The 15,812-nt window shown below is 50.7% G+C and overlaps 1 protein-coding gene across 2 annotated transcripts in view; it reads right to left on the bottom strand.

The window, feature by feature from the left end:
- Window positions 1-15,812, bottom strand: part of SUSD4 (sushi domain containing 4) — a 134,711-nt gene that overhangs the window by 6,641 nt on the left and 112,258 nt on the right. The window contains exon 6 of one of the 2 annotated variants that reach the window (XM_018060193.1): window positions 742-933. In XM_018060193.1, coding sequence (XP_017915682.1) covers window positions 742-933 — 192 coding nt within the window. Of the gene's footprint in view, window positions 1-741; window positions 940-15,812 lie in introns of both variants that reach the window. The other variant, XM_018060192.1, reaches the window with a different exon arrangement.

The raw sequence follows: 15,812 nt of genomic DNA on the forward strand, positions 1-15,812 counted from the left end.
GCCATTTGTTATCAAGTAGGAAGCACTGAATATTCACTAGAAGGACTGATGCTGAAGCTGAAGCTCCAGTATTTTGGTCATCTGATGAGAACAGACGACTCACTGGAAAAGTCCCTGATGCTGGGAAAGATGGAGGGCAGAAGGAGAAGAGGGCGTCAGAGTATGAGATGGTGGAGAGCATCACCGATGCAATGAACATGAACTTGGGCAAACTCTGGGAGATGGTGAGCGACAGGGAAGCCTGGCGTGCGGCAGTCCATGGGGTCGCAAAGAGCTGGACACAACTGGGTGACTGAACAACAGGAAGCACTGAAGCTTGCAAAAGGCTTATGTTTTTGAAAGTGAGAGCAGGTCTTGCCCATAATTATATCATCTGTGTTCTGATATGCATCCTTGAGCGTAAGAGAAAGGCAGAGTCTTACATTGCTTGGGTCACACCCTGGGCTTGTGTCCTTGTCAGGGGAAGGGGACAAGGCTGGGAGAAGACAGAGTCCACAGTGGCTGGGTCCTTCCATGGGTGCTGGGGTCTACGGACCCCGTTCAGAGGGTCAGCACGTTAACCTGGGTGGTTAATGCTCCCGACCAGGGTCGGGGAGCATCAGCCACATGGTGCCACAAAGATGAAGTTCTATATCCTGTTCCTAAAACTGTGTGTGGGCGAGGAGGGCTGGGGCCCAGGACATGCCACTGGCTGCCGTGTGTGGTCTGAACCTGGTCCAGGGACGCTCTCCACATGCTCACCTGACTTGATGCAGTAGACCTGATAGGATGGAAACCACTCCCCGTACTGGCAGGTGATGTACTTGTAGTCACTGGTGAGGCTGTAGCCGGGGTCGCAGTAAAACTCCACCACAGTTCCGTGGTTGTAGCGCTCACAAGGTCGCGGGTGGCAGATGAAATCTCCGTGACTCACCGTTGGAGGTAGCGGACAGACTTGGGCAGTTGGGGAGAATAAGAGTTTCAGAACCACATGCTTATCCTGTCTGGACCCTCAAAACAGATCTAGCTCAGAGAACACCTCACTCGGAGATGCGCATATACACAAATCATCATTCTAACGATGCTGAGCTGTCCCCAAGATCGTCCCAACTCCCGTCCCTTCACGTGAGGTCAGACAGAAGCCTGTGACAAGATTCTGAGCACGTGCAGCTGTCATATGGCATTGTAAGTTACATCGTAAAAGAGATATTCATCTTCCATGGCAAAGAGTATGCCTACCTAATAGATAGCATCAAGCTACTCTATTAATAACACATGCTATTATGTGCCAGACAACCTAGTAAATAAAATTAAGATATTTATGGGCAAAATCGTCACCGAGACCGAGCCTGTTTCTGCAGCTATGGGAGTAATCTGGGACTGTCCAAATCCCTGGGTGTCCCTGACCTGATTCTCAAATGTCCTCCTGGAATTTGGGCAATGACACACAGGCAGCTCTGTGCAGGCCCAGGCCACAGCCTCCCCATCACAGACCCCCTGACTAGTGGGGAGGAGGCCTGGGACCTGGGCTTGGTTCTGCCACCAACACTCTACGTGACCTCATAAAGGTCACTTAATCCAACTGGAGCCTTGTTTTTCTCCTCTGTAAAATGGAAGCTTATTCTGCCCTTGATAATTTTTTCCGACCCTCATATTTTATGATTTTTAGGGGGAGAAAAAGTTGCTTTGTTTCCTCTCTTGAACCTGTCAACTACCAATTGGCACTTGCCAAGGGCATTTACCAGTGACTGAACAACAGGATGGGCATCTGCCGTCTGTCTCTGTGGAGACTGAACCCTGTGTTGCTGCAGCTGCTGACCTTCAACGCCCCCTGAGGGAGTTCAGGGTGGAGTGAGGCACTCTGGAAGAGAGTCTGGAGCTCTCTTCCAGCAGCAACCCGGGCCCCCTGGAGACGGTCAGCTAGATGGGCCCACCCGATGGGGATGTCCCATGGTTTGGGGCCTGGAGGCTCTTAACAGACACTATATCTCTCATTCTGCAAAGGACGCTGCAAGGCAGTTCCTGCTGGCTTTTTTCAGAGTTGGGGAGGCAGAAACTCAGAGAGGTCAAGTCCTCCAGGAGCAGCTAGAGGAACAGGAAGGAGCTCGGGCTGAGTTCTGGCTCAACTCCTCACCAGCCTAGTGACGCCAAACAAGTCACTTCTTCCCTCCAAGCTTCAGTGGTCTCATCTGAAATGAGAGCATCTGAGGGCTGGGAAAGGCTGGCCAGGCCTCCTTTCAGGGCTGACATGACGTAAAGTGGGCAGCCAGGGACAACCAGGACCCAGGGATCTACAGAGAAGGGCCATAATGAGGCAATCACCTCTGTGGGTGATGGGAAAACCAACGTGGGCAACGAGGCTCCTGAGATGAGCAGGAGTAGGAAGTCACTCCCGCCGGTGGGCAAGCGGGATGACAGTGTCCTAGTGGCTGAGCTCCTGTGGAAGCTGGAGCTGTGAAGGTGTATCTGGTGGGACCTGGAGGCTGAGGAAGCTCAGACACTGTCAGAGATACGCAACCCTGCTCCCCCAACCCTGCCGGGGCAGAGAAGGTCAGCGGGAAATGTCCCAGCTTCTTCCCTGCCCACACTCCTTCTGGACAAAAACAGTGGGGAGGCAGCTGACCAGGAGGTGGTAGGGGAAGGTCAAGATGATGTCTGAGGCCCACAGACCCAGGGCATGCTCCATGAATGGTGGCTGGCAGGTGACTACGCCTCAGGTCCCATGGGCGGATACCGGCAGAGCAGGGACCGGGGCTCTGGCTTTCCAGGGCATTACCGTCCCGGCAGATGCATGCCCTCCGTAGAGCTGCCCAGGGCCGTGGAGTCCCATCACCTGATGCATTTCCAGTTCCACAAGCTAGAGCTTCTGCCAAATCCACTACCTCCAGGGTGTTCCACGTGCCTCTCCAGGAGGTGATCAGGCAGCAGGAGAGGGAAGGGAAGGGAAGGACGAGGACAAGCGAGAGAGAGAGACCAGCACTGTGAGCTGGCCCGGGATGCCAGCTGGGATTTGTAGCAAAGACCTCTCCTTCGGCAACGACTCTTCCATGAAGAACACAGCGAAGGGAGAGCGTCCACAGGCATCCAGCCCAGGGAGGGGCCACCAGGCTCTCAGAGCAGCCTTCCTGGGCTAGGGGATGCCCTGGCTGCCAGAGTCAAGGGGAGGTCCGATGCCCCCTGTGTGGTCAGCCTGACTGACAGAGATGTCTGCCACTGCAGCGGCCCTCCAGGGCAGCCAGCTTCCTGTGGCCCCCAGGGTCCCCCTCCTCTGCACCTCCCACCAGTGCCCTCCGGCGCTGCAGAGGCTCTCGGGGAGGCTGGAGCTCTGCCGGGAGAGGAGGCCCTTTCCACGGTGAAGGGTATATACAGTGCAGTACGGCTCTCCCGCTAGGAGCCTTCCAGACAATCCTCAAGGGCCCCCTAGGATGAGAGAATCACCGGAACATTTTTAAGGCCTCGAAAACATCACAAAAGGTCAGAAGAGGCCCTATAAATAAATGCAGGTGTGTTCTGTTGACTAAAAATTGTCGCTCTCCACTTGATTCTCCAAGAATGACGGCAGTGGACACTGCAGTCACCGATCTTCCACACCTGAAGGGAATTCAGGGTGGACATCAGGAATGAGGCACTCTGTGCTCCAGGACACTGGCAGAAGAGGCCTTCAGACAGTTAGATCTTTTCAGATTTTATGAGCCCAATGTCTTGCATCTTCTCACATCAAGAAAAGCATCAAAATCATTAATGGAGACTTCTGCTCCTGGTGACTGGCAGCAACCTTCTGCCAAAACGTGTGCTTGACTGCACGCATCCCTTGTCACCAAAATCACATATGCACTGACCACCCCTCTCCTCTTCAGAACAGTTCCTTGGAACTATCTGAGAGTCCCTTTCCCAGGCGATCGTCCTCATTTGGCCCCAAATCAAACTGAACTCACAGCTCTCAGGTTGTGCTTTTTTGTTTGTTTGTTTTGGTCAACAGTTTTCAGCAGCATTTTCCCTCACTTGGAGGATAAAGAGCTGTTCAAATCATCACCTGGACACCGAGGCAGGTGGTCCCTGATGTGCTGAGGAAGGCCTGGGCTGACTGGGTCCTGTATTCAAAAAAGGAGCGGGGTGGTACAGCATGTGCCTTCGGGCATGGAGGGCCCAAATTCATGTTCAAATCCCAGCTCTGTACTGCCAAGTCACGGGGGTTAGGCCATTTGCTTAACTTCTTAGGGCTTTAGCTTCCCCACCCATGTAGTGAAGGAAACAATTCCTAACTCCTAGGGTTGTTGTGAGGGTTAGAAAGTGCATGGAACATACGTAACACAAGAGTCCAGACCACAACAGGCACTTAACAAATAACCAGCGCTCAGTGTCACTGGTGGCCAAACTTGCTGGGTGCCCAGGCCGCCCTCCTGTGCCAGGCACTACCAGGCCCTGTACAATCAGGATATCTGGATTGCAGCAGGTGGGCTCCAAACATTCCTGGAGGGAATCGGGAAGCATCTCACCAGCAGGTTTTCTCAGAGGCCAGATAAAAACCATCCAAGGTAGAGGCTTTGTCTCTGAGAATGTCATAATCGGTTGCTAAAAGAGATGCATTTGCCCCTAAGTAGAAACATTTATCTTCATAATTTGCAGTGTTTCTACCAATTGCACCTGGCCGGCCATCAACTTTGCTGAAAAGGAACCCCAGATGCATCCTGGTAGGGACAGAAGGTGGGGAGTGTTCTTTTAACTTGGAAGTTAATTATAAACTTGGGAAGCTTGTTTTAAAATAACAGTTTGGGGTTATCCTGAGCTCAGGGAACCCCTCTTGTCATTACAGGCTCTCACCATGGGGTTAAGGGCTTCCCTGGTGGCTCAATGGTAGAGAATCCATCTGTCAATAAAGGAATGAAGAAGATGCGGGTTCAATCCCTGGGTCAGGAAGATCCCCTGGAGAAGGAAATGGCAACCCACTCCAGTATTCTTGCCTGGAGAATCCCATGGACAGAGGAGCCTGGCAGGGTACAGTCAATGGGGTCACAAAGAGTCAGACACGACTTAGCATCTAAACAACAACAACGCCTTGGGGTTAAAGTGAGTTCTGCTACCCCTCTCCTCTCTTTCTGTCCCTGAGGGGCAGACAGGAAGTTAGCACAGAAAACGCAGTAGTGCCTAGAATTTCTGGTTGATCAAAGGGCAACTGCCCTTCCTTAGCACTCGCTTAGACTCAGTTGGAGGCTCAGGCCTAGCAGTTGCTAGTTCTAGGCAAAATAATAACCCCCCAAAACCTGTGGGTGGTGTGAACAAAAATTCTCCAGCAGTTCTATTTTTTTTCTAAATGTTTCTCACAACTTCAGAAATTATTAGCAACAGTTATGGGTTTTGTGAAACTTGAAGTCTGAACCTTGGGTGGCTGCAGGCAGAATGCAAGCGAATTGGCTGAGGCTCGGCTGGAAATGGCCCATAATTACTGTCTACCTGGAGTCACCGCTCTGCCCCTGGCATTATGATGAGGGCAATGGCTCCTTCCTGATCAGCAGGAAAACTCCTACCTACCCATCATGGCTGCAGAGTACAGTTACCACCATAGCTAGTCTCTCGTGGGCTAGACTGGGGGGCAGAAGCTGGGGTGCAGGGGCCTGGGAACCTCAGTCTGCCCTGGGATGGCCAGAGTTGGGGCTGGAAATGCCAGGCACAGGCCTATGATTTCTCCTAAGCCCTCCTTCCCACCCAGCCTCCTCAGCGCCCTCCCCCTGCCCCCACCGCAAGCAGCCTCCTCTCCCCTTCTCTAGGAGCCCCCCTAACCACCTGCTGAGTGTCCTTCCTCACCCACTTCTGGCAATTTCCACCTATTCAGGTTTAATTCCAGCACAAACACCAGCTTCTTCAGCAAGCCCTCCGGACCACCAGGCATGATCTCAGAATTCCCAGGCACTTTGAACATTTTCTGTTCCTCCTACTTGCACAGATCCGTCAACGCTCTCAGAGCAGGGACTGTGTCTTGTCAACTGTCACTCCTACAGCATCCTGCACTATTTTTTAATAAACACGTGTTAATCAAGTGAATGAAAACTGCACAGAGTCTTCATGATAAGCCAGAGGCCGCCTCCTCTCCCATCACTCTCCCATGGGCAAAGAGAGGCCATTTTCATGCCATTTCTGGTCCCTGTCCTTTAACAGGGGAAAACGTTGAGACGCGATAATAAGTTAATCAAAACTTCATGACAACAAAGCACAGCACAAAGACTGGTGTGCATGGTGGCTTCCCAGGCGGCTCAGATGGTAAAGAACCCATCGGCCAATGCAGGAGACATGAGAGACGTGGGTTTGATCCCTGGGTCAGGAAGATCCCCTGGAGAAGGAAATGGCAACCCACTCCAGTATTCTTGCCTGGAGAATCCCATGGCAGGGGAGCCTGGTGGGCTACGGTCCAGGGGGTGGCATAGAGTCAAACAAGACTGAGTGACTAACACTTTCACATACAGATGTCTTAGCAAAAGGGGACAGGGCTTTGCCAGTCCTGACTCTAAGAAATACACTGATATATGTATGGCCGAATCCCTTCACTATTCACCTGAAACTATCACAGCATTGTTAATACAAAATATTTTTGGTGTTAAAAAAAAAAGGAAAGAAAAGAAATACACTGAAATAAAGAGGTCAAGGTTCCTAACACGTTTGGGACAAGGCTGTTTGTCTCCTCCCACGATGGACCTAACAGGTGTGCAGATCTGGGACAATAGGGTATCTGGTGAAATGTATGTTTAATTCCAACATCCTTTAATGCATTTGGACGGCATTTAGAGCAGAGTTATGGGGTGCTAGTTGAGGAAAGGTAAGTATGGGGTGGGGGGAGAATTCAACCCAACGTTAAAATAAAATTCAGCAGCTGCCAATCTGAGTCATGGCCAATGAAGCATGGGGCAGGGGTGGGGGATGAGGAAGAAGATGCTCAGGACTTCCTCCTGAAACATGGGTACGAATGAAACTCGGCAAGATTCTATTCCTCAGCTGGAAAAGTCTCTGCAGGCTCTTCAAAGAGCTATGGAAGTTTGACAGCCATGGGCAGTGGCCTCCATGGACGGGCATCAGTGGGTCCAGGGTGGCCCAGCTGCTCTGTGCTGGACCAAAGCTCACACACCCAGACTCGGAAGGACTGCCCCCCTGGAAACCCACGCATCAGTATTCCTGAGAGAAGACAGCCCATCCACCATCTCTCCTTTACAGGAGCAGCCTTTACAGGGTCAGGAGAAATCAGATTCCTTTCTTAATATTACACAGCATCTCAGCAAACCTGGAGGAAGCCAGGGTTGAGCCCCACAGAGCCTCTCCGTGGGGCTGCGGTGGCACTTGGGGCAGGCAGCGTTTCCTTGAGGGATGGGCGTTCTCATGAACCATAGGGGCTTAACTCTCTGGCTGCCCAGGAAATACAAGCAGCACCTCCAGGGCACTGGAACAACCCCAAATGCTCCCACACATTGCTGAGGCCCCTAGCATCACTCTTTGAGTCTCTTCCTGCCCCTCACCTTCAGCTCTGGCCCCAGAAAGAGCCCTTTCCACCTAGCTGGCAGGATGCCTGTTGGTAGGGGGTGGGAAGAAGGAAGGGAAGGGCTGCCTTCTCCTACCCAAGCCACCACGTCCATCTCTCCAGCCTCTGACAGTTCCTATAGTGGACTCCTATCTTTCGGTGAGTGTGGCTGACCACAGGACACGAGGGTGGAGGGGTTGGAGGGCTCCACGGTCAGGCAGCAAATGCTACCTTGTGTAATGTGGGCCCATACCACGTACCCACCAGAGTGTGGCTGGAGCATTTCCATTTGCTTACATGCAAATCAACCCCAAACAGCTTCTCTCCTGTCCTTCCATTCATTAGGGTCCCTACACCCACTGTCTGAACTCGGGAAAGGTTAACTTAAGCCTATTGCCTGAAGGGAAATGAAGCTGGAAAGAAAGGCTGATGCATGTCTAAGTGCAAAAAAAAAAAAAAAAAAAAAGGATTCCTTGTCCACCTCTGTCTGTTTTGCGTTATCAGCACTGGAGCACCTGCCTGGGCATAGATATAGGAAGCGATTTTACTCAGACAGGCTGTATTTCAGACTCTCTGAAGGAAAAGCTTCTTCAAGTTCTTGTTCAAGTATCCTGATTATATTCTTTTGCTCCTTTTTTTAATTTTAAAAATTATTTATTTATTTGGCTGCGTAGGGTCTAGTTGCAGCACATGAGATCTTTCGTTGCGACACACAGATTCTCTAGCTGGGGTGCTCGGGCTCAGTAGCTGCGACATGTGGGTTTAGTTGCTCTGCAGCCTGCAAGATCTGAGTTCCCCAGCCAGGGATTGAACCCATGTCCCCTGCACTGCAAGGTGGATTCTTAACCACTGGACCACCAGGGAAGCCCCTTGCTCATTTCTTAATTCACTGCTGCTGCTAAGTCGCTTCAGTCATGTCCGACTCTGTGTGACCCCATAGACGGTAGCCCACCAGGCTCCCCCGTCCCTGGGATTCTCCAGGCAAGAACACTGGAGTGGGTTGCCATTTCCTTCTCCAATGCATGAAAGTGAAAAGTGAAAGTGAAGTTGCTCAGTCATGTCTGACTCTTCGCGACCCCATGGACTGCAGCCCACCAGGCTCCTTTGCCCATGGGATTTCCCAGGCAAGAGTACTGGAGTGGGGTGCCATTGCCTTCTCCATTCTTAATTCACTTACTTATATATTTTTTGGACCACCACTGAAACTAGATAATGCATTGATTCTGTCCTCCTGGGACCTAGGAGAGACAGAGGATAAGTAAGTAAACAAATGAATATTGATGTGGCTGGAGGAGGCCTTGCCTCTGTCTGTTGGAAAAGATGTCAACCCCACATTAAGTCTCACACATAGGAGGCGGCATGGGTAACCTGCCCCCAAGGGCCTAGAAGGCACCTAGGACCAAAGGGAGCCAGATGTTCAAGTCACTCAGTCGTGTCCGACTCTTTGAGATCCCATGGACTGAAGTCTACCAGGCTTCTCTGTCCATGGGATTTTCCAGGCAAGAGTACTGGAGTGGGTTACTATTTCCTTCTCCAGGGGATCTTCCTGACCCAGGGATCAAACCCAGGTCTCCTGCATTGCAGACAGACGCTTTACCCTCTGAGCCACCAGGGAAGCCCCTTTTATATACAAGAAGAACCCAAATGCAAGTTGGTCCTGGCAAGGGATTAGAGTACCAAGGGTACAAAAACTTTAAAAAAGGCCAGGCCACCTTGCTCCCTTTAGGGATGGAAAAGGGCCAGAGGACAGTGGCTGTGTGCACCCCACAATGAAGAAACTGAGGATCCTCCAGAAATCAGAGCCGATGAAGGCAAGGACCCTGATCTGGGACAGGTGGTCAAGGATGTGGGGGGAGGAATGTCCTGGGCAGAGGGTGTGACACAAGAGGGGCAAGCTGGAGGCTCGAAGGGAGGAGGGGACGGTGGCCATGAGTGACAGGACAGGGGAGGGGCTGCAGAGCAAGGATGAAGAGGCCGCCAGGGCATTGCGGGGGCAGCCCCCTGGCCCCGTGGCAGGAAGCGGAGATTTTATCCTGAGTGTCAGGGGCACTGGCAAGAGCTGGCATAGACCTGTCTTCACCAGGAAGTGCCAGCTGCTCTGCAGAAGCCAGGGAGCAGGGATGGAGGTGAGGAGACTGTCAGGTAGCTGCTGCCACGATCGAGTGACAGAGGATGGTGGCCTCCTGGACCCAGACGTGGCAGGGACACAGTGAGAAGGAGTGTGATGGAATCTATTTTAGGACCTTTTGTTTCCACAACAGGGCCAAGGGAAAAACCCAGGATGACCCCAGACTTCTGCCATCTGCACCTGGTAAGATGGTGATACTGTCCACCACATCAGGTTTTTGTTTGTTTGTTTTGTGGGAAGTGAGAGGTAGTGAAGAATCTGGCTTTGCACTAGTTACATCTGAGCTGCCAGTGAGACAGTCACCTGGGTTGATCAGGCAGCAGGAGAAAGTGCCCGTGGCCAGTAAAGAACTCAGGCATCAAGGAGTTCCCGGGTAGCTGGGTGGTTAGGCCTCAGGGCTTCCACCACCATAGCCTGGGTTCAATCCCTGGTCAGGAAACTGGGATCTAACAAGATACCTGGCAAGGCCAAAAAAACCTCCCCCCAAACCCAAATTTGGGAATGATGAGCTTAGAGATAAGACTCAAATGCTGGGTGAACTCACCCAGGAAGAGAAGGTGGAGAGGAAGGTCCCCATTCAGAGACTGAGAAATCAGTTGAGGGCAAAGGAGACTGACTGACTAAGCAGACTGGGATGGACCACCAGAACCAAGATGCATGCATGCATGCTCAGCTGCTTCAGTCGTGTCCGACTCTTTGAGGTCCCATGGACTGTAGCCCCACCAGGCTCCTCTGTCCACGGGGTTCTCCAGGCCAGAATACTGGAGCCGGTTGCCATTTCCTCATCCAGGGGATCTTCCGGACCCAGAGACAGAACCTGTGTCTCCTGCAATGCAGGCAGATTCTTTACCACTGAGTCACCTGAAACTAAGACAGGAAAAATTCTGAGCAGGAGTAGTTTCCAGCAAGCTGAGAAAGATGGAGACAGGATAGGGACTCTGGATTTGGCCACAAGGAAGTCCCTAGTGGCCTTGAGGTAAGTGATTTCAGTAGAGTGGTGAGCGGCCAGAGGAAGACGGGCAGTGTGAGCTGAGGAGGGGTGCGGTGGGAATGACAGCGCTGATAGGGTCTAAGGGGAGACTGGCTGCACGGGAGCAGCCAATAGGATGGCTGGAGGGCGGGGCAGGGACCCCGCCCACCCCCATAGGAGCTGTGGACCTTGCTTACACGTCTTCTGCGGGAGCGGACCAACGCGGAGGACCAGGCTGGTGATGCAGGGTTGGAGGAGGAAGGCACGGGCATCATGAAGGTGAAAGGACCTCTGGTCCTATGTCCATCAATGGACAGACTGGCCTTTGACAGGAGCGAGAGGAAACCAGAGCTAGACGCAGGGACGAGTGGATCAAAGCCAGGGTGGTGGAGACTGGGGAATTTGTGGTCTGAAGGCTCTCGCTCTCTGAAGGCAGTGTGAAGTGAGGCATTGCCTGGGGAGGGGAGACTTAGAGCTGAGAATTAACATCCCTTATCACAGTCCGTCACCCATTTATATATTTCATTATGTGCAGAAGAGGAAAATGAGGTTTAAAGATAGTCTGTGTGTCTCATGAACATTCACAGAAATTATTTTGGGGGGGGGCGGGACAGAAGAATGTAGAACATGACAAGTGCTAATTATTTGTTTTAATCCTTCTGAGCCATGAGCCCAAGTATTTGGATTGCCTGTTTCCAGTCTTCCAAAGGTCCGTGTGCCACCCAGCCCCAGCCAGTCCTCACAGAGGGAGGAGCTGGCCCTTCAGTGTGTGCGCCCAGATCCACCCCACTGGGCTGGAGCTGGTGGCTGCCAGCTGCTCCCACAGTCCCATTCCCCTCTTCTTCCTGGGCACAGGGCTGTCTGCACTGCCCAGCATCCTTTGTTTCTCTGTGTTCTCGTCAACGGAATGTGAGCAGAAGTGATAAATCCTCCTCCAGGCCTGATCCACGGAACTCTCCCAAGCTTCCGGCTCTAGAATGAGACACCCCCTCCAAAGGGTCCTTAGAAACTGCACCTCAAAACCAGCAGAGCCTCCACTGGCTCCTGAATGCCTGCATGCAAGGGAGACACTGGCTCACCCCCACTCACTAATTCCGCGTGTGAAAATAAGCTCTTTTGTTCGAGCCAATATTCTCTTTTGGGAACCTTGTTCTAGGAATGAGTCTACCATACATACAGTATGGAACTCACTTTCCTGCAGTTCACTGCTAAAATGATGGGCACCCACCCTCCCTGCCATGTTAGCACAACATCCAGAGAGCATCTTAGTGATTTCAGTCGGTGGTCCTTCAACCCTGCACATCAGCTCTGTCTAACTGGTCTGGGGTGGGTCCTCAGTGTGGCCAGGTCTTCAAAGTTCCCCAGGTGCTTCTCCTGGGTGGTCAGAGTTGGAAGCTGGGGAGATGAATTTTCCTCTGTTCTCACCTTCTGGGATGGAGGGCTTACACCATGCAGTAGAGCCAGAGAATTAAATGGCCATGGCATCTGGTTGGAGTCTTTACTTCCACGAGACCCTTGTTTTCCAACTGCCATCCATGGACCATCAGCTTTGGGATCAGCCAGGAGCTTATTAGAAAATGCATCATTTAAAGCCAAACCCCAGGCCTCCTGAATCAGAAACTTCATTTTAGAAAGATTCCCAGGTGATTCACACACACAGTCCAGTCTGAGAAGAACTGCCCCAGACCACGAGGAAGCTTTGTAGCTGAGCTCAGCGGTGATGAGGAGAGAGAAATCATTCTTAATATAGAATCTGGCCCTCAGCTGGCCTTGCAGAGCACGGGGAGGTGGTGGGCCGGCCGGTGATTCTGTGTCTCAAGTCCAAAGGCATCACTATCTCAAGACCAGCAGCATGATGTTGCAGCAGCTCTCAAGAACTAAGGGAGCAGGGACTGCTCTATCCACGGACGGAACCAGGCAAACCTCTGCCTTCAGGACTGCTGCTGGCTTCCAATAATCAAAACCGCCACTGTACCGGCTGGCTCCAAGTCTGGCAGTAATGATTCCAGGAAGCTGGCTGGCACCCTCCATGCCAAAATCATACCTCTTTCCAAGGCTATGTCCAAAACCTTGCTTTCAGCTCAGGGAAAATCAATAAACATTATACTGTATGTAACATTTTCCACTTTTGTTTTGTTGTAACAACACGAAAGGCCAATAAATGTGTCCACGCAAGGAAGCAAATGAGGAGGCTGGACCTTTGCTTATTTCCAGATCAGATGGAACATGGTGTTGACTTGCTCAGAGACATGCAGACAGATGAAATTTAAGATCACTGTTATTCAGCAGCCCCAAAGGAGGGGTTCTGGTCTGCTTTTCATTTGAGTCACCACATTAGGGTGTCCCTGAAGAAAGACACAATGTGTCTGATGAGGACCAGGAAACTTTAATGCCAAAAACAAAAAATATGGTTTCACACAAGAAACCCGAAATGTGCCTGGTTTTGGAGACATACTGAAACCATGCAGGAGCGCACAGGTGAGGGAGCAGGTATAAAAGCATGATTTGCTCTGACAGCTTTGGGCAGCGGAGGGAGGCTGGTGTTGGCATCTAAAGCCAACATGTGTTTTTGGGTACCGATGAGGACTGTGAAGAAAGCTGAGCCCCAAAGAATTGATGCTTTTGAACTGTGGTATTGGAGAAGACTCTTGAGAGTCCCTTGGACTGCAAGGAGATCCAACCAGTCCATTCTGAAGGAGATCAGCCCTGGGTATTCTTTGGAAGGAATGATGCTAAAGCTGAAACTCCTGTACTTTGGCCACCTCATGCGAAGAGTTGACTCATTGGAAAAGACTCTGATGCTGGGAGGGATTGGGGGCAGGAGGAGAAGGGGACGACAGAGGATGAGATGGCTGGATGGCATCACCGACTCGATGGACGTGAGTCTGGGTGAACTCCAGGAGTTGGTGATGGACAGGGAGGCCTGGCGTGCTGTGATTCATGGGGTCGCAAAGAGTTGGACACGACTGAGCGACTGAACTGAACTGAACTGAGCTGAGGTACACTTCTTTCTTTGTAGTGACTTGAAGAGCAGAGGCTAAGCTGAGTTTAGCCTCACTCACCACGACACGAAAATAAATCACAAGACATCTGTGGTGTCAAAGTGTTTGGTTGTCTGGGAAGGTCTTCACAAATAGGATTCCTACTCTTGGAACGTCTGGTGGTTATCAGGGCATCTTAATTTTTAAAAAATTTATCCAGATTTCTCCCATCAGAGGCAGATTTGACTTTTTAAAGAAAAATTTAATTCCATTTATTTATTTTTATTTCTGGGCAACTCTGTATGGCACATGGGATCTTATTTCCCTAATCAGGGATGGAACCCATGCCCCCTGCATTGGAAGTTCAGAGTTTTAATCACGGGACCAAGGAAGCCCTTAACTTGAAAGGGAGAGAAATCCGGGGCCCAAGATGAAAAAGGTGTGTGGGGCTTCCACACAGATAGCCCAGTGGTAAAGAACAGCTGGACACGACTGAGCAACTGAACTGAGCTGAAATGCCTGCCAGTGCAAGACACAAGAGACTCAGGTTTGATCCCTGGCTTGGGAAGATCCCCTCGAGTAGGAAATGGTAACCCACTCCAGTGGGTTCATTCATGCCTGGAGAATCCCATGGACAGAGGAGCCTGGCGCACTACAGTCCATGGGGTCGCAAAGAGCTGGACACAACTGGATGCGCACACGGACACACAAGTTAATGCAGAAAGCCCGTAGGGAAGCGGGCATTCAGGGTGGATCCCTCCTGCCTCTTCTTGCAATTAGCAAACCCTTCTCCCTGAGAGATCATGCTGAATATACACTGTTGCCAGTGTATTTTTAAGTTCCTTCCCCACAAATTGGACAAAGGAACCATGCTGATACTTTAATGTATTGATTTTCTGCATTTCAAGCTTTTATCCCATAAATGTTGTATTAAATTTCTCGTGCCTTCTTGCTCTTTTCTGTAATCAAATCCCAGCAGATGAAGGAATACCGAATGGAGTAGTAAGTTCCTGATAACGGGAAGCCCTTCCTTATGCCTGGCTGCTAGCTGCATGTGAGTGAATGCACGTGTGTACCCGTGTACACTTGTGTGTATGGTCCTATACTGTACATAGAAAATAAACAGCTATGTTTCCTCCTAGCACAAGTGCTTCTAAGGCTTACCCAGTATTTCTTAGTGTTATGTTAAAACAAAAAAAGCTAGTCTGTGAAAAGTACCATGCTCTTCTGACATCTGAATGTATTTGAAAACTGCTGGCTTAGAAGTTGTGGACAATGAAAACTGAAAAAAGGTGGGGGCGGGAATTCAGCTAGAAGAACAGGAAAGGAGAGTATGAAAAAGGTCAAGAAGGCATAACACATCAGTGGATGAATGAAAGACCCTAAGGCAGCCTTACATAGTGCAAAGCACACTTTCTTGGGTTCAAATCCTGGCTCAAACACTTAGGAGCTACGTGACCTTGGGCATTTCATTTAACCTCTTTCTGAAGTAGTTTTAGTTTCCATCATCTGTAAAACGGGAATAGTAACACCCACACTGTAGAGCTTTTATAAAAATTAGAACTAGTAGCTGTAAATCAGCAAGCACAGTGCCTGACACAAAAACAGATGCCCGATAAACAGACAGCTACTATTATTGGTAACAACATTATGTATATATAGTAGTTACATTGTGAGCCAATGAGAGAAAATACAAGCAGAAAAGACAATGATGACTTTCAGCAAGCTCCTACAGCGAGAACAGCGTACACGCACTGTTCCACTTCATCCTCACAACCATTCTGCAGAGCAGACGCTGCTGTGGACTCATTCACACAGAGAAGGGAACTGGGATTCGTGAAAGGGAAGTTACTTGTCCAAGGTCAGACAAATAAATAGAGCACCTAGGATTTGGCCTGCAACAAGGCTTACCCTGAAGCTGTGCTCTCTCATGGAGTCTTGCCATGGGGCAAGGGAGTGTCAGCCACCCAAAGACCAGATGTAAGAGCAATGGTTTCTTGATCTGCTAAGATGTGGGCTGTGTGAAGTGGAGTTAGAGTTTGGAAAAGCCCTGGAGCCTCTAGAGATAGAAGAAAGGTGATGGGGGGAACCCTGATGGACACAGAGCACTCCTGTTGTACACATGGGCATCAGCAAGATGCTATAGACACGCCCTGATGAGAATGAGCTCAGGACAGGGCTTAGGGAAAGTCCAAGAATGCAGGCCAACTGGGGTTTGGGAAGCTTTACAGATGGCCCTTTAAACCTGATATA

Source organism: Capra hircus, chromosome 16 (assembly GCF_001704415.2).
Source record: "Capra hircus breed San Clemente chromosome 16, ASM170441v1, whole genome shotgun sequence".
NCBI lineage: Eukaryota > Metazoa > Chordata > Mammalia > Artiodactyla > Bovidae > Capra > Capra hircus.